Source organism: Cynara cardunculus, assembly GCF_001531365.2.
Source record: "Cynara cardunculus var. scolymus isolate 2C chromosome LG 17, CcrdV1, whole genome shotgun sequence".
NCBI classification, from domain to species: Eukaryota; Viridiplantae; Streptophyta; class Magnoliopsida; order Asterales; family Asteraceae; genus Cynara; species Cynara cardunculus.
In genome coordinates, this window is record NC_037544.1 from 893,002 (window position 1) to 912,107 (window position 19,106).

At 34.4% G+C, this 19,106-nt stretch overlaps 2 protein-coding genes across 2 annotated transcripts; both read right to left on the reverse strand.

Moving 5' to 3' along the window:
- Positions 1–885: 885 nt before the first annotated feature.
- LOC112501109 (protein HOMOLOG OF MAMMALIAN LYST-INTERACTING PROTEIN 5) lies at positions 886–5,134 on the reverse strand. Its single transcript, XM_025104764.1, has 6 exons — positions 5,010–5,134; positions 4,808–4,908; positions 4,212–4,321; positions 3,106–3,181; positions 2,844–2,975; positions 886–1,838 (listed from the first exon to the last, which is right to left on the reverse strand). The coding sequence occupies exons 1-6, from the start codon at positions 5,101–5,103 to the stop codon at positions 1,008–1,010; spliced, it is 1,344 nt and encodes a 447-aa protein (XP_024960532.1). The 5' UTR covers positions 5,104–5,134; the 3' UTR covers positions 886–1,007.
- Positions 5,135–6,623: 1,489 nt separating this feature from the next.
- Positions 6,624–12,610, reverse strand: LOC112500848 (65-kDa microtubule-associated protein 1). Its single transcript, XM_025104444.1, has 9 exons — positions 12,539–12,610; positions 12,212–12,415; positions 11,328–11,579; positions 11,020–11,235; positions 10,134–10,289; positions 9,459–9,770; positions 9,258–9,345; positions 7,918–8,066; positions 6,624–6,986 (listed from the first exon to the last, which is right to left on the reverse strand). Exons 1-9 carry the CDS (start codon positions 12,608–12,610, stop codon positions 6,747–6,749), a joined length of 1,689 nt encoding a protein of 562 aa, XP_024960212.1. The 3' UTR covers positions 6,624–6,746.
- Between the last annotated feature and the right edge of the window lie 6,496 nt (positions 12,611–19,106).

The following is a 19,106-nucleotide window of genomic DNA, read 5'->3' on the forward strand; positions in this document are numbered from 1 at the left end:
TTTTTTTCATTTAATTTAAGTTTAATAATGAAATAATTTATTTTTGGTTTAATAATATAACATTTTATAAAGATAATAATTAAGTATTTTGTTAGAACTCAATGATTATCCTAATTATATTTTAGATTTTTATTTTTAAAATGAGATGTTTATCCTGTATTTGATTGTGTTTATCTGCAGTTAGTTACACGAATTCAGTTATGGGGTGAAATCAGATAGAGATGAAATCGGATAGGGATGAACGGGTTTAAGAGTTTAAGAGTTTTTAAGAGTTTAAGAGTTTTAGCCAAATGCTTTATAATATAGTATAGATATAGATAAATAAACCATTGATTTTTTTTAAAATATTTTATTTGAATAAATAAACCATCAAAGTTTTAGAAATTGATTATATACCTACATTCACTACTCTAAAAGACTCGTTACAACAACCGTCATTACGGTGGCTTAAGACTTGTATCTCACGCCATGTTAAGCATGTGACACGCCATGGCCTAATGCGTGGTTCTTGTAACATAATATTTGATTTTCTTTTATCTTTTTAATATAACTTAATGTAAATTGTTTATAACATCGATTCATTGAGTGATAATAGAAAATAAATGTTTTTACGTATAATATTATACATGATATAAAAATTTGCCACCATTAGTTACGGCTTGAAAAACACCATCGCTCTTAAGACTTGAAGCTCGGTCTCACCGCCACGTTACGCCTCATGCAATTTAGAACCTTGCATGCATCACTTTATCGTTCTAAACCCTACGCAATTCAAACTTCTAGCATCCGACATCATCGCCCCCCACCCCAAAAGCCCTATCGCTACCGTTGGCCCCTGCCAAATGCACGTCTCTCGGGACACCGAGAGACCTTACATTCTTACTCTAGCCAACAAATAAACCCAGATATCATTTCACTCTAATACGTTCATTACAGGAACATCGTGAACAAATATATCCAAAAACACAACCATAAAAGCAAAAGGGTTGATATGAAACTTTTGATCTTCAAACACTTGCAGATGGATTAGTAAGCAGTTCAAGAGATTTTTTAAGATAATCAACGGCAACAAAGACGTCATCAAACGCCAACGCTCCAACAGCAAATCTCGCCGCCTTGTGTGCCTCCGCAATTTTCTCAGGGGTAGGTTGGTAATTGCTGTCATACTGATACGACTGGGCAGCGGCCGGTGCAGGTTCCGAAATCGGCCCGTTTGCACCGCTTGGCTTGTACTGAGCTGTAGACGGATGATCACTCGGTCTAGTAGCTGGAGGGGAGTACGGTGTTTCAGAGCCCTGATAGTAAGACGAAGGGTAATGAGCCGGAGCTGCTGGAATGGTAGTTTCGGAAAAACTGGGGTATGATTGGAAATTGGGATAAGTGTAAGAGGCATCGTGAGAAGGGTAATTTTGTGGAAGGTGATGTTGAGGTTCTAGTGGAAAAGATGAGGGATGGTGATAAGTCTGAGAGTAATTCGGATGATCTCCCATGTTGGGGGAAGGATGTTGCTGAAAATGATTGGATGGATAATCATCGGAAGAATAGGTTGGCGGGGGTGGGAGGCTTGAAGATGGCGTAAAATTTGAAGGTGGTGGTGGATGTGTGTTTGAAGATGGTGGCGGCAGATTTGAGGGTGATGGCGGGATGTTTGAAGATGGTGGAGGCATGGTTGAATGTGGTGGAGGTATGGTTGAATGTGGTGGAGGTGGAATATCCGGTGGCGCTGATGAAAAAGTATTTGTAAACTTCTGGGAATCACTTCTATCATACGACTGGGAGGAAGGACGGGATTCTGGTGCATATCCGGTGGTCGAATCACTCCTGCTCGGTTCCATGTCCTGCCAAGAACAAAGTTCAAATATCATACAATTTATTTGCTCATCAATCATCATTCTGCCTCTATCCTGATTAGACTGTATTCAAACATGTCCTGCCAAGCACAACTACTCCATGATGAAAAATGCACAGTTTTAGAAATATGTACTTATTACACTTCTTAATTAACTAGATGATGATTTTACCCTTAATAACATGACTAAGGAACTTCTCCATCTCACAATTCATGGTAGAATTGGAGAGCAGGCACTTACTTTTGAAAGTGGATGTGTATTATGGCACAAACTACAATAGAAATTTGGACACTTATTCAGGGACACAGGGGCTACTTGGTCGTAAATCCATTTGGGCAGTGGGAAATTGTTGGGAAAATCTGAAATTCTCGATATTATCATGTATCCAAGTTCTAGATTTCAGCAATATGTCAATTATATTCAGTCGAGGTAATTTTGTTGTACTTCTGATCACTATTTTCTCTTTCTCAGTGTATTGACGTAGTAGTTTACTCAGGCATCAATAATATTTTCTTAGGGTATATTAGAAGGGGGAAAGCAAGAAAACCAAGCTTTACATAAGTGTGTGATAAAGCAACTAAAAGTTCGGTGCATGTAAGCCATGGCATATTTTCTTTCACTTCATAATTTGTTACAAGTTGCATTTTTAGTTAAAATTGCAACTACCTTACTACCTGGCTGATCAAGCTTGTCCAAGTACAGTAGTTTTACATACAAGTAAAATTTGCAAATGCTCAAATTCAACAAAGTAACGAGGTGGCTATGGAGCTTGAGCTGAACTCAGTCCAATTAAGATACTCAAGTTAAATGTGCAGGATATTTGTTATTTCACACCCCGTGATCAATTCATATAATAAATGTATAATAAAGGCACAGAAGACAAATTACATGTATTAGTGACCAGATGTTAACACCATCTGTGACAATTTTGCTAGCAAGATCAAGAAATGAAGAGATAAACATAAAGGGGAACTGTAAATTACAGTATCTTACATATCCACCGCTTGATGTATCTGACAGATCTTTATCACCGCCAGGGGGGCCTGGTACAGGCTTCCTTCCTTCTTTTATAGCTTTCCTAATATCTGCTGCTTTCCATGCTGCATACTTCTGTTTCTGCTCAAGCTATTAAACAAACCAAATATGATTGATCAAGATCTTTTTTCCTTTTCTCTCTCTCTTAATTAAATAAATATAGTCGCATCAATTAACAAGTAAAAAAGCATCAGATCATCAACATAAAACCAGGACTCACATCAAGTGGAACATCACCAAACTGGTTAAGGATTTCAAAGAAAATGCTGGCAGCATAAAACGTCTTTGCTGTATTGCTGCAGAAAGTTTAAAATTAAGTATTAATATCATAATGATAATAATCATTATTCTCCTCGTTCTATCTGTGCCTGACGGCAAGTGGAGTTTTTTTGTTTGGGGGGTAGATCGAGGGAAAAAAATAATTTATGATCGAAGTTCTTTGCCACAGTCAACAATGGTATTTGCCTCAAAAAAATCATAGGTCACAAATTTCAGCTTTGACAAACCCTTCTTTCAGATCACAATTGCAGAACCATATATGTTATCGATAAATGTCCTGCTATTTATAAAATGAAACCATTGATGATGGAGATTGGAGACCCCTGAATATGCTATGTTGTAAGCTATAAATTATCATAAAAGAAGTGTTTGTGCAACAATGTGTAACTAATAACTTAAGCTGAATATGCTATGTTGTGAGCTGTAAATTATCATAAAAGAGATTGGGAATAATGTATAACTAACATCTTAAGCTAAAAGTCCTTGCATTCTCAATTTATAAGGATGCTATTTAGTATTTACAGAATTACAGGTAACTTGTATGACCTTATCTGTTAAAAAATAAAAGAAACAAACAGATAATACTTCAACAAGAAACTTTAAAAAAGTGGATGTTCAACAAGAACTGGATGCAAAAGTCAAGGACTATAAGAGCCATAAGCAATTAAACAAGCATAAACCACCAAGCCAAAATAAGTAACTGGAACTAATTTCTAAGGTTTGGCGATGGGAAGCTAGAAGTCATTAGCTTCTAATCAGTGTAAGCCTTTTAAGACATGAGAAAACAGATTTACTGGGTAGAAGAAAGTTCATCCAACACAAAAACCTTGCACTGTATATGACAAACCGTTAAGAACTAGCAAAGCTCCATAGTAATTCAACTATGGACGACAACTTTTATTTATAGGATAGCTAGAAAGTGATATTTACTTCTCAAATGCTGGGGGCCAAGACATGTGTACCTCAAAGCTTTTTCAAGCACAAAAACCCATTCTTTAGTCACTAGCAACAAAGTAGTGTTAAAATATGTATCATAAGAAATCATACAGATCAGCTCTCCCAGCTCGGTCTTGCTTATCAGCCTTTGCAAAGACATTTGAAGCAAATCCTTCCAGGTGGAAATGGTCATCTGGCCCCAACTGCAATGACTTCTTATCCTGAAAATGAACAAGCACCCTAGATGATGGAAAGAGAACAAAAAAGTTGATGCTCACAGAAAACAAAATTACCTAACACCTACACAAAATATTACTTCAAATCATTACCAAGAACAATCAGTATCCACTGCCACAAAATGAGAACTGCAATAGTTTTCGTAGTTTTTTAGTTGCAATACAATTTCCAAAATGTATAGGATTGTTAACTATAAGTCTGAATTAGCCACGGAATTTCTAACTATGTAATCCAACCTATCGGACAACTCTAAATCATGACATAAGCTCAGAACAGATAAATAATCATCGATTGACTAACAATTAGAACCAATGTTTCAAGTACACAACCCTCTAAAGATAATTCAGCTTACAAACTGAACTCGCTATGTTCAAAAGTAAATTATCAACAACAAATTACCAGCGTGATAGATCCTCATAATCTAGTAATAGAACCAAAACTTCGAAAGATATAGGCGTTAAGAATCGGACCTTTTCAAGTTGTTTCATGAGGGAAACAAGGAGGGAACTGGTAGTTTTTGTCCGTTCACTCTGAGGAATCCTCAAACCTCGTTCCATCGCATACAATCGACCTGAAAATTGAAATTCCAGAAGAAAACCACAGATTAATAACAGCGATCAAGAATAATAGGGTTTAAAGTAAAATTGAGATATGGAAATCAAAATTTTATACAGTAGTAGGCGACCAGAGGCTCGTGCTTTTGCAATTCATCCGCTCGTTGAAGGTAAGGTAACAGTAGCTTCGCTGGTTCGTTCTCGTTCGCCATTGTTATACACGTTCAACGCTCACAAAGGGAAAGGGGGAAACCAGGGGGTTTTGATCGAGGTTGGCCTTGAGTTGCTTACTCCACGAAGAAAAGATATTAGTGAACATACGACGTCGTATTGTATATTCAATTAGAAATTTTAACCCATAAGCTTTTTTACCCCTTTTTCTTTTCGTATTTGTTGTAAATTGCTACTATGTCGTATCAATTAAGTTTTTTTAATATATAATATTTATATACGATAAATATAAAAAATAAACTCATAAAGTTTTTACATCTTTGATGAGGTTTGAATTCTTGACCTTCTAGGAAGTCAAAGACTACAATACCGCTAGACCAAAAGCCCTTCGATACCTTGCACAAAATTGTTAACATAGGGCATAACCTTTGTTAGTAAATTTGGTTTGAAGGGAAATCTCGACATCCTATGCTCGAAAACACACTGTTAACTCATGTATTTTGATGAGTTATCACTCTATGCCAACAAGTATATATCTGATTTGATACATACATCGATATATTGTTTTTACAATTTTTCTTTATACAGTATCCTCCGTGTTCCGAGACAAACCTTGGAAGATAAGAAATAGTTGTTTTAAATAATTATTTGCTCCTTTTAAGTATTTATGAAACCCTAGTGGTACACCAAATCTATGAAATAGCATCTCAATTATCATGTAGCCATGTAGGTTTGTCCACGGGTTAACAGACCTAAAAAGTGTAATTCTTATAGATCTATAAACATGATCACTAGCAATTAATTAACAAATGTGGTACCAAAAAGTAAAGAAAAAAATACTGTTGCAATTAAAATTTTAAGCAACTAAAGTGACACATGGATCTCAACAAGTGGAGAAAGAAATGAAAAACTGAATTCAACTTCCATAAAATCAATAATTCGTTCCTACTTTTTTTAATACGTATAACATGAATATTCACATTAAGAGGTAAAAAACCAACCCCTTAGTCTTTTCGGTTCTCAAGAATAATTAAAGAGTCACACCCTATAACTTCAATAATTTAATTTTAAAATATATTAGTATAATTTTAATTAATGGTAAAAAAACATTAATTACAAAATATAAACAGGCTGGACAGGCTTGTCCATTTATATATTTTTGCATTGCCCATGTTCGTCCATTAATTTTAACGAACAAACTTTGGCTCATCCATTTTCTCAATAATGGTTGTCAAAGCCCGTAATTCTAGCGGACCAGATAGACCGAGTCTAACGAATCGATTTTATTAATAAAAATTGGGTTATCAAAAAATCCCTTAAAATTTGTAGAAAAAATATATTATTTATATTAATTTATTTTTGAACAAATTTTTTATATTAATATGTCATATAATTGCAATATACAACCAAAAGCTCTTCAAAAACTTCAGTATGTTGAAAAAACCCCAAATTGAGGTTTTTCCACTTTCGAAAACCTATGGATGGTCAAAATCAAGAAGCAACACTTCAGTATATCTCACTCAAAACTAAAATCAGATCTTCTATTCTACCCGAGCAGATGTTTCTATGAAAACTAACCATTGGATGGTACCAATGTCACGCTATTCACCGTTAAAAGCTGAGTATATTAAGACGAAACAGTATATATGATTATCGATATATTTCAGTTATTTAAAGACGACTTTTAAGCATCATTTTTCGATATAGCCACATAGTTCAAAGGAGCCACGGGTCTGATGTGGTCCCTCTTGCCATCTTTATTCACAGACCTAGACCCCCCGTTTTGATTCAACGACAGCCGTCTGTTAAGCCGTGAGCCTGCCACCGCCTTTTTCGAGCTAGTAAGGGGCCGGGCAGGGCTTGGTTTGGAACCAAACATGGCTTCTTGCTCTGTGTTCAACTGTTCATGGAATTTCTTCTGATCCTGTCAAAATTCCAAAATCAGCCCATGTTTTAAGAATGAATGTGTATATATGTATGTGTGTGTGTGTATATATATATATATATATATATATGTGTGTATATAGGCCAAAGATCGTGTGAGAATAGGAGTTAAGATGAGAAGCAAGAGATCTGGACCCTTAATCACATTTTAATCTCACCCCCACCCATGAATTGCGCTTCGCTAGAATCGATCTGGTGCACCGCATTAGTGTTGATATTCAATTAGGATTGATTCAAGGGTGGTGATCCCTTCTTACCCTTCTCACCGTAACTTCTATTCTCACCGGAACCCAACCCTATGTGTGTGCGTGTATATATAGGGGCTTAATCATTTGAAAAACTCGAAAATTTGTGGGATCCGTGAAAATTTCTATATTAAGGTTTTGTTTCAGATATTTTTTCCATCTAAGTATAGTATTTAATGTATTGATTAACATATATCTGTTTCATATGTATTCGGTTCACAATGTGAAACTTTTTTACATGAGATTTTTGTTTCACAAAACACGCTAGAAAAGTTCACATTATAAACCACGTATATGTGAAACAGATATAGGTTCATCACTACATTAAATTCTAGCCATAAATGAAAAAATCATAAAAAATAGCACATGATGCCATGATTTAGAGTGTTCAAAAGAAGGAGACTATATATATAGTCCCCTTCTTTTACAAAACTAATAATTCGTGCAAACTTACAAACCAGTTTCTATGTGTTGTTTTATATATGAAACAACACATGTGAAAATGCAGTGTCCATACACTTTTCATATGACTACATTTTAGCACCTGTTGTTTTATATGTGAAACGATACATGAAAACTGGTTTGTAAGTTTGTATAATTTATTGGGTTTGTGAATGATTATGCATCTATATATACACATTACAGGGGTGAAATACCGAGACTGACCCTCATTCGTCTTTTCTGTTCTTCTCTATCGTGCCTCAGCACTGCATATTCGTTCAACATGGCGAGCAGTGGAACACCATTGTAAGCAAAAGTCAGTCCATGTTCCTCTTCCCATGTTCGAGTTTTAGCAACCAATGTGTCAACAAGAGCTGCATACACACACAGATGCAGCCAACAACCATAAAAAAGAGTGGACCAAAATGCAAAGTATAGAAACCAGACAAACCCAGTAAATCCCGCACAGAGGTAGGGTGTATGCACACCTTTTCCTCTATCCCGGCTTGTAAAACCAAAAATTAGATAAATGAGAGACCAAGCTACAAGTAAGGTATGTGCAATCAAGTGAAGGCACCAGATAAGGTCAACCAAATGGAGACTTGCATAGTTGCACTTGCACTAATTGGGGGCTGTTTACCTACTACTGACCGGTGCTGATTGAGTCAACACACTGGACAGGACATAACAGCACAGAAGAAAGATCACTGTTTCACGTTTGACAAAACTTTTATGTGGAACAGACAAGAACAAAGTGGGACAGGCAAGTTCCACCTCCACTCCATGGAACAAAGTGGTATAGACCTATATTTTACCAATATAACCTCAAAATAAAACCTAATTCTCTTCTAATAGATCAAATACGCCCCCCTCTTTACATTTTAATTTATTCTTTAAATTTTATTTATTGTATTTATGCTCTCTTAACTTTCACTTTACTGTCCTCAAAAATCAAAATATTATTTTTATACGGTTTCCATATTTTGATTTATTCATGTTACTTATTGAATATTAATAAATAAAAATAAAAATTGGAAACTACATAAACTTTTTATTTTTGTGTCATTTTAGTCGTTTGACGAAAACTTTCTAATGATATATTTTGTTAAAAAAATATTTATTTTATTATAATTTGAAAAATTACATAAATTAATCAAAATATATAAACAACTCAAGGGGTAAATTGGTCATTTTATATGTGCTGTCTTCTCCAGCTCTGTCTTCCCAAACGCGGAACAACTCTTCTGTCCTATTCTATCCTGTCTGGATACCAATGCACCCTTAAAGACCAATCTGAGTATCTAACTGATGGTTCTAACCAAACCTTACACGGTCACTATTACTATTTCACTTATCCGGTCAGCAAAAGATGATAAATGTATTTTATCAGTAAGCAATTACACCCTCACCCGGTTAGCGGTTACCCAATTTGTGTTGACAAACGGCCAATAAGAGACTGAAAATTTATTTCATACAAACCCTCAAGGAAATTGTAAGCATCTTAGTACCAAATAATCATTAAATCCTCTTAACATCACATTAGATTATATTTGCCTATCGGTTACCTGGAATTTTGCTGACCAAAATTCTGGCCTTTTCAGCTCGTTTGAGATTCAAATGTGCGCCTCTGCTTCCATGGTACCTGTTGTCATCCTGTCGTGCATATCCCCAAACCATGAATGAAATTAGAAATGTATCTACAAAAATTTAGGTTAGATAATTATGGTTAAAAGACACAAAATTCTGGGAGGTAGCAAGTAACGGACCCTGTTGTAATCCTCGAGCCAACTCTCTTCTTCGCTTGCTGACATCCACTTCTCAACTTTATCCAATATATCTTTTCTACTGAGAGCTTCTTCTTTTGCTTTGACAATCTGAGCATCCATGTCAGCAAGCAACTCAGAAGGCTCCATATTCCCAGAATCAATCAAAGCCAAAATTTTCTCCCTGGCAGACTGTGAGTCAATCTCTATGTGTGCACGGGTGAAAATCTCTTCAAGCTCCCCTTGCCTCTTAAGAGTGATCTCTTTCATTCTGCTAGTTTTCAATTGATCCAGTCTTGCAACCTCCACCTCAGCCTTGAAAGAAAATAGGTAATATCAATAATCAATAATTATAGTTTCTTTATCTTGGTTGCCTTTTCAATTACCTACTTCTGCTTGTATGTTCTTAATTCTAACTCGATTTTCTTGTTTTCTTGTTTCAGGTTCTTTTTTGATCCCTCTATTTCTTTGGGGAATCTTTCTATCTATTTCACACACTTCTCACAAGCCGGGGTCTTCACGTATAACCGCTCTACTCTTTGAGGGTAGAGGTCAAGTCTGCGTACATCTCACCCCAAGACACCACCTTCAGGTGGGATACAATGAGCTCGTATGGTTTGATCAAGATTTATTGATTGTATTCATTTTATACTCTCATAAATTTTGAATTTTAGATACCTGTTCAATCAAATACATAGCAAGAGCCCCTGGGATAGTCACTTCATCAACTGAAGCCGAAATGTTGCAGGTAATATGATCAAACAAACTCCTATCTTCTTCAGATGTATCCATCAAATTCCAAAGGTCGGTTAACTGAGCTGCTAACTCTTGAAGCTGAAACGGAAAGAAATTTGTCAAATGCTAAGGGGTGCATTGTTGGAGTATAAAGAAGGTCATTTTCATTTTCAGGTGATGAGTAACATACTAACATCTTAAGATGGATTTTAAGAGGAGATAGTGAACCTTTACATACCAATAATCTTTTTGAACCTTTACATTTCACAGAATTGTGCTAGCTTGTTATTTAAGAGCAAAATGCATCAAAATGCAACAAAGTTTGGTTTAGTTCCTTATTTAATATACCAAATAATTTCTTTTCTAGGTCGATGTAACAAAGTTTTAAATTTTCCTACTTTGCACACATTTTGATTGATGACGTGTGATCTTGTAACATTTGATGTCGTGGATACCCGTTTATGAAATGTTTACTGCCAAGTGGACAATAAGCTTGGCATCCACGTCGTCAAATACTACAAAATAGGAAATCTTGAAACTTTGTTACATTAATTGAGAAAAAAAATAATTCTTTGTTACACTAAATAGGAACCAAGGCAAACTTTGTTGCATGTTGCCCAAAGTTAATGCAAAAATCCTAATCATTTGCAGGGATAACCCATAACAAGCTTCTTTGATGTCAAAGTTCATCCTATAGAATACATATATACACAACAAGAGAAAATGCAAAAAAGCTTCTAGAAATGATGGTATGCGAAAGACTATGAGAAGTGAAGATGTGAACAATTTCCTAATGCTCTTAAAAGCAATTAGCAGTGAAAGTATGTACCTTCTGTAACCTTTGCTTCTTAGCTTCTTTCAAAGCTAAGACAGTCTTCGCCAGCCTGGCTAGTGTGTCGTTACTTATGCTTTTAGATTGTATGCTAGTGGCATCATTTAAGCTAGGATGAACTTCGGTGACTGTACTGTAAAAATCAATCCCAAGGACAGCACAAATATCATGTACAATGTTCACAAATTCAAGAACCTTGTTCAATCTCTCGCTCTGCAAACAGAGCTCGACATTAGTCATCTTATAGCATATCATAATACCTGCATTCTTTCTGATCAAGAGATATTCTAGAGAACTACTTTTACCTTTTCGTGCTGAAGTTCTTGCAGATGATCATGAAATTCGTCTAATTTCTTCAAGGATAGATCAGACTCATCAACTGCAAGTTGTCCTCCGGCCTGCTCATTACTCCCTGCAATTTCTCCACGTATCTTTTGTATTTGTGTCTGCACATCTGAGAACTCCTTTATTCTCTCCTCCTTCTGCTTCCACAATTGTTGGAGAGCAGGTGCAATGGCAGCAAGTTGTTCCTTGATGGTTCCTGAAGTCTTCTCAGGCTGCAAATTGAACCCCAAAAAAGCAAAAAGGAGTCATACATTACAAATATCATAGTACATTTCCTGACTTCGAAAGTAGGCGAAAGTTCAAATTAGAACCATAAATAATTTAAGAATCATGAGGACTAGTATGTGCATGTATATACATATGCATTGATGCATATGCACTATTACAATATGTATTCGTCATAGTATATTCATCATTGGATATGTATATGCAAGTAGGGTCAGGTTCAGCGGAAAACCGCAAAAAAAATGAAAAAATGAGAACGCCCTAATAACCATTTATCTGGACCGTATGCACATGTTCATAAGAGTAATATGTAAGCAATTTGTCCGGTATATGCACATGTGCATAAAAACCAAGAAACAACTTCAATTACTTGTATGCACATGCAGTCAAAATAAATAGTTACCAGGGTGTTCCTCCGTTTTTTTATTTTTTTGGGGTTTCCCCCGAACCTCCCTCTATGCAAGTATATGTGCATTGGTGCTTATACTCACTGAAATTCATGTAATGTATATGCATCAATGCGGTTCTCAAAATATTTATGGTTCTCATTATAACGTTCCCCTTCAAAGAATAACAGCAACAGATAAACTCCAAAAAGTGGATGCAACCCATTACTCACAATGCCAACAAAGGATTTCTCTCCAAGGGATGCAAGAAGAGTGGAGAATTCAAGTTTAGCATCTGCCAGTGACTGAAGCAGGTGTGCCCTTGATTTTGCAGCCTGTTCCACTTTCCTTTTATACACATTCAAGCACTCTTGCTCTAACTGAAGAAGCATCTTATCCCTTTCCTCATCATTTTCACCAACCTCATCCCAAATTTTCTGAATTAACACAACAAATTCACTTTTTGGAAGACAAACAAGTTGTTATAAAAGAAAGTGAAATGAACATATGAAGGTGGTCAACAATAAAGTTGGCAATCGCCGGGATAATGCATATTTTACCTGCAATTGCTGCATTAAAGAACGACAAGTTGTTTCTCCAAGAAGAGGACTTTGAACATCAACCCCTGTCATCTGTATCAAAATCAGAATACACCAAAAGTCAGACTATTTAATTCAACTTGATATTCAAATTAGACGCTGAACTCCTGAAAAGGAATTCAGTATCAAAAATCCAAAAAGTTGCTGGACATCAATATCAGATAAAAGATAAACAAACCAAATTAGGCACATCACACATTAACAAAATCGGTAAAAATCCTAAACTAAGCAGTGATGATACAAAATTTAAAAGTTCTTCATTAGTCAATCTATTAATTTCCATCTGCACTTCACAAAAATCCAAGATCAATAACCTTAAAACCGAAAACACACTTACGCAATTCGCAACTCTAAACCTTTCTGTCGTTACACAAATGTACGTCAATATATGACCAAACAACACTACATTTGCATCGAATCAAGTGTCGTTACGAACTTCAAACGTCATAGATCTCGATAAAAGCACCGAATTCAAGCCAAAAGAAGAAAGAACAGAGTGTACTCAAAGTACACAATCATATCAAAATTGCACAAAAACTAGTACATCAGTACCAATAATGAAATAAAGAAGAAATGCTTACGACAAACGTACACTAGATTAGGGTTTTCTCGAAGCTTCGTATTCAGAATTCTTACAGTCTCCCCGCCTTTTTTGGAGAGAGAGAGAGGGGAGGGGGGACAGAAGAAAACGGAGCGTGTAGGAGGAGATTGTGAAAGATACAGTCGTTCAGTTATCAATTGTTTTTTTGTTGTCTGCAAAAGAATTTGAATTTTTTATTAAATAATTAACTAAAATGCGATTATTTTAATTTTAATTATTTAAAATTAATTGATTGATTTTAGGAAAATAGAGTAAGATTGTCTCTCTCCCCGACTCCGTCTCAATTTACTGTTTAGCCATATTTTTAAATCAGGGGATATTTGTTTTTGTAACATGATAGTTTTATTAAGAGACAGTCTTTGAATTGTTAAGAAGTGGATTATGTTTGGCAAAAAAAAAGTATGAGTTTGTTTGTTTTTTCAAAGTCACCTCTTAATATCTCTGAAGTCTGATATGTTCAGATGTTTGGGTATTAAGAGCGTTTGTTTTATTTCTAAAATAAAAGCTTAAAAGCTCTAAATGTCCCCTGAAATTTTAAGTGACTCTTAATATCTCTTAATCATAATCCGTCCTCTACCAAATGGTTCGTATTTTGGGGGATGAAAAAGATTTGTTAACAAAAACTACTTATCTTTTATACTTTTGTAAATAAATAAAAAACTATGTCTTTTATATTTTTGCACCAATTTGACCGAATTAGATTTCAGACTTCAGATGTAATGAATAAACAATCTTACTGATCCAGTTTCAGACTTCAGGATTACCTCTTATAAATCAGAATTGAAATCAAACTTCAGCACCTCTTAAAAAACAAGCGTCACCTAAGTCTTTTAATGATTCTAAAATCATCTGAATTATTGTGTATTATGAGCCTCTCTTAACCGTTCAACGCCGTTTCATTGTAAACAATTACCAAACAATTATATTTCATTTTGCACTATATAATGAAAGTCTCTTAATCATTCTGATCATTTAAACATTCTGCACCAAACCATTCACCAGCTGCCAAACAACCCCTAATAATTTAAACTCCTCTGAATGATTAAATGCTATTGTTTTATGCATTTGTATAAACCATATTCTTTCAGCTTTATTCCCGACTTGAAATCCATAACAAACTTCAATTGTTGAAGATAATGTCCCGATGAACCTTCGTAAGACAATGCACAAGTCTTTTGACGGCTTTTTAAAGCTTATTGTAGACCAATCCTTTTTTTTTATTAACATGGATATCCAACCCACTATGCGAGCCGACTAATCACAGGGCGACCACCTGTTTTGCAGATAGCCCGGAATCACCGCATTTGAACATCTGTGGCCACAAGGGGATTTTTATTCCTCTTTTGATTTGAACCTGGGACCTCCAGATACTTTTGACATTTGGAGCCAAGCTCAAACCAATCAGGCACCACCCTTGTGATTCAATCCTTTCGTCAATTAGTCATCTTCGTAACGCAACAAACCCATTTAAAAGGGTTTTTAATAGTAAAACGTCATTTATTAGCTTGCATTGGAGATGCTCTGAGGAGCGAGAGCATGAGAAACCTCTCATATTGAATGATAAAAATAAAAGAAAAAAATAAGCATTAACGTAAATAAAAAAAAAGGTACAAATTTACGTTAAAAATTTGCACATTTACTTAAACATATGCCTAAAAATTAAAGCGGGGCGGAGAAATTGACTATTTCAATCAGTTTTCTTTTATTTTATATATTATTTTTAATGGATTAAATGTTAATACCATGAAAATAACACATCAACAAGTTGTAGAAAATTGACCACGTTATAGGGATGATGATTTGCCCCGACCCGGTGGGGAACCCAGCTCATCCGACCTGAACAGGGACGAGGATTTTCCGCTAAAATGGGTCCCAGGACCGGGGATCCTCGGTAGACTCAAACCGAGTTGGGTCTGGGGCCGGGTAGCGTATTTCCCGACCGGCCCCGTACCCAGTATATAGTTTTATTAATATATTTTATATAATATATGTATGTATATATATTATTTAATTTCTAAAATTAGGTCTTGACTGGAGACGAAGATCGGGGTTTGACCAGAAAATAAACTTGGGACGAGATATTAATTCTCGTACCCGTTGGGACCGGGGTTGGGATTAGAAAACTCGCCCCATCTCCACTCCCTTGTCATGCCTACCTCATTCAACAATTAGCAAATTATTTATTGTTTTATAAAAATAAATAATAGTCTTGAATCATATTTATTTAAGAAAAAACATAAAGTCGTATTTAATTAAGGAAAAAATGTAACCGTCATATTTATTTAAAGAAAAAAAGTAGAATCGAATTTATTAAGGGAAAAAAAAAGGCAGGCATATTTTATTTAAAGAGAAAAGGTAGATTCATATTTATTTCAGGAAGAAAAAAAAGTAAGGGGCGTTATCCGGGTAAATGTTTATCAAATTACATTATCTTATTGGATAAATATAGTAAGAACCAAGATCCTACCCGATAAGAACGAAATAAGGACTATGAGTCTTACCCAGTAAGTGATGGCGACAATTCTTACCGCGGTAAGCGTTTACTGGGTAAATTGTTATATACGACGTCGTTTTGGTGAACTAAAATCTTACATGAGAAGTAAATAATAGTGTTAGATTTTACCAGTAAACACTTACCGGATAAGTGTTTGGTAAACGGCCTCTAAAATTATATATATTTAAGGAAAAAAAGGTAATATAATATTATATTATATTATATTTATAACCACCGATTGGTTTGAGCTTGGGCTCCAAAGATCAAAAATATCTTGAGGTTCTAGATTCAAATACAAGAAGAAACAAAAATCCCACTATTGCCACGGAGGTTCAAGTATGATGACTCCGGGCTATTCGCAAAGCAGGTGATCTGCAAACAAAATGAATCCAATAAATTCATATCAAGTAAAGTCTAAAAAAGACGAAATGTATGAAGTCAGTACCTTCATTCCTATAAATAAATATTGTTTTCATGAATACAGCTTATAAGTTTCTATAAACTGTAAGATTTACTGGAAAAAAATTGTTTCTAACAATTTCAGACAATAATCGTAAAAGAAAAAAGATTTTATCTCTCGAGATGTTGGATTGCCTCTGCCTAGTGGACCTTCAGATGAGCTTCTCGTTTTTTTCTACTGGTTCTGTTTTGGTTGGATTGTTTGTAGTCTTCTTGGTTTTTTGCTTCTGTTTTTTTTAACCTGGATATCCAACCCGTTATGCGAGCCGACTAATCCCATGACGACCACATGCTTTGCAGATAGTCCGGAGTCACCGCATTTGAAACTTCGTGGCCACAAGAGGATTTTTATTCCTCATTGGATTTGAACCTGAGACCTTGGTACTTTTGACATTTAAAACCAAGCTCAAACCAATCAGGTTTCACCCTTCTGATTCTGCTTATGTTCTCTTCTGTCCATTTTCTTTGGTTTGGTGGATCGCTGCACTTTGTAATGGGTGCAGCGATCCATTTTTAGTTATAATTTTTTCTGTTTTTTTAATAAACATTGTTGTTTTTGAGAAAACGATTTTAGACAACAAATTGGAAGAGAAAAAAAGAGATCAAGCTTTGGACAAAGGAGTCGGTTTTTGCTACGCTTTTAACTTTAAACTTACGAGAGGGTCTTTGGATTAGCGGTATTTGAGCCTCTTGCCTTCTTAGAGGTCAGGGTTTAAATCTCACTGATGATGAGAAGGGTGTGTGAGTTTATTTCTTGCATTTGTCGTATATAAAATATATTATATACTTTAATAAAAACTTTAAACTTTAAATCATTGTTTTTCATTCAAAAGCATGTCATAAATTAATTTATAATTATCGTATAAAATACCAAAAATAATAAAAGAAAATGCTATTTTATACTTTTTGAGTTATATATTCATATAGAAATAATTGTTAATGATATTGATTTTATTAATCATTTTTATGTTTTTTATTTGGTATTTTATTTTAAAGATAATCATTTATTTATTAGAAAATTACATGAAAAAGTAACGTATTTTAACTTGATTCTTATTTTGGGTAACATACTTTTAAAATTTTCATTTTGGTATCTAATATATAAAGTTTTAAACATTTAAGTACCCGAATAACCGGTTGAAACATTAACCGGTTAGGCGGTTACCATGCTGATGTGAACGTGATATTTAACTCAGTATTATTTGTTGAAGCATTAACCGGATACTATATCACTCGCCACATCAACATGGTAACCGTTTAATGCTCCAATCGTTTATCCGGATACTTAAATGTTTAAAACTTTATATCTTAGGTACCAAAATGGAAGTTTTAAAAATATGTTACCCAAAATAAAAATCAAGTTAAAGTACTTAAACTTTTTCATGTAATTTGCCCTTATTTATTTTGTTTTGTTTAATTAGAATGAATCAAAAGTAATATAATTATATACGTTGGATATGTTGAATTATGTTCTAAAATATTTCTTTTTTGAAGAAAATTACGTTTTAATCGGTTTTCTTATCAACAATTATTAAAGGCCCAAAGGACAAAACGTAATTTTGATTAAAAAGAACTTACTAAAACAAATGTTTTCTTAGAGACCGTTTACCTAAAAACTCACCGGTAAGCTCTTACTTATAGAGTAAGTTTTTAGTTTACCAAAACAACATCGTATGTAAGTGCTAACTTTAGTAATAGTCGTTGTCTTCACTTACCGAGTAAGACTTTCGGTCCGTGTCTTCGCTCTTACCAGGTAAGATTCTTGATTCTTGTCATATTCACCCAGTAAAGAAATGTGACTTGGTGAACGCTTAACCTAGTAAGCATTTGGTAAACGGCCCTTTACATTATCTATATTATATTACGAAGCATTTGACAAACCATTTTTTATGCATGAAGTACTGTTTATTGATGCATATTACTTAAAATTCAAGATTACAAATAAATTGTACGTAAGTACAACTTATTAAAGCTTCATGTTTGAATTCATGTAACTAACTGCAGATAAACATTATCAAATAAAAAATATACATTTCATTTTAAATATAAAAAATATAAAATATAATTAGAATAATTATTGAGTTCCAACAAAATACTTTATTATTATCCTTTAAAAAATTATATTATTAAATCAAAAATAAATTACTTCGTTATTAAATCAATATTAAATTATAATAAAAAATTGAATTGAATAAACTGCACAAAAAACAAGAACTTTTAAATAGTTAATTTGATACTGATGTATTTATTTTCGAAATTTTATGATATTTTCAAATTTATATTTTATTCAAAAATAAAAACATTTTCCATTTCTCAAAACCGCATAAAAACAGTATTATAACATCTACATAGACGGAATAAAATGAAACATTAAAATCTAGATATATCTCGCATCATTGCGCGAGTACCCTTCTAGTTATTATGAATGTATGAACTAATTTAAATTCGAGACGTCCACATCTGCATATACCAAATAATATGAAACGGGGTGTCGAAAACGCTACACCACCATCCACCAGACGAACAAATAACACCCATAACCACATAATACATGATAAGCATCCTACTAATACGACAAAAAGCTCCACAAAACTGATAATCCATATAAAAAATAAAATCTAAACGGGAAAAAAAATAAAACGAAGTAAGAAGCAAGATCGATGGTTCAAGTTCTTGACTTCAAAAATTGAGAAGCATGACGTTGTATCACGTGGATACACAACTACTAATAAAAAACCGTTTCATTTAACCCCTATGTATCACTTTAATGACCACTATACCTCGATTAATACATAACTCAACTAGTGACGTATTCCGTTTGCTCTCAATTGGTCACCAACTCAGCGTGAGGTTTTTGTGGTTGTTAACTTCAAGGCTTCATGAGATCAGTTAAGGTGCACACAAGCTGACCATAACCCAAACTCCAACAGTTTTTTTTTTTTTGATTAACTTGGATATCCAACTCGTTATGCGAG

Coding starts and splice junctions, on each gene's coding strand:
- LOC112501109 (XM_025104764.1), bottom strand. CDS start 5,103: ATGGCGAACGAGAACGAACCAGCGAAGCTACTGTTACCTTACCTTCAA. Junction 4,909..5,009: donor GCCTCTGGTCGCCTACTACT/GTATAAAATTTT, acceptor TTCAATTTTCAG/GTCGATTGTATGCGATGGAA. Junction 1,839..2,843: donor ATACATCAAGCGGTGGATAT/GTAAGATACTGT, acceptor TGTTCTTGGCAG/GACATGGAACCGAGCAGGAG.
- LOC112500848 (XM_025104444.1), bottom strand. CDS start 12,610: ATGACAGGGGTTGATGTTCAAAGTCCTCTTCTTGGAGAAACAACTTGT. Junction 10,290..11,019: donor AGAAGCAAAGGTTACAGAAG/GTACATACTTTC, acceptor TTTCCGTTTCAG/CTTCAAGAGTTAGCAGCTCA. Junction 9,771..10,133: donor CTATGTATTTGATTGAACAG/GTATCTAAAATT, acceptor TTTTCTTTCAAG/GCTGAGGTGGAGGTTGCAAG.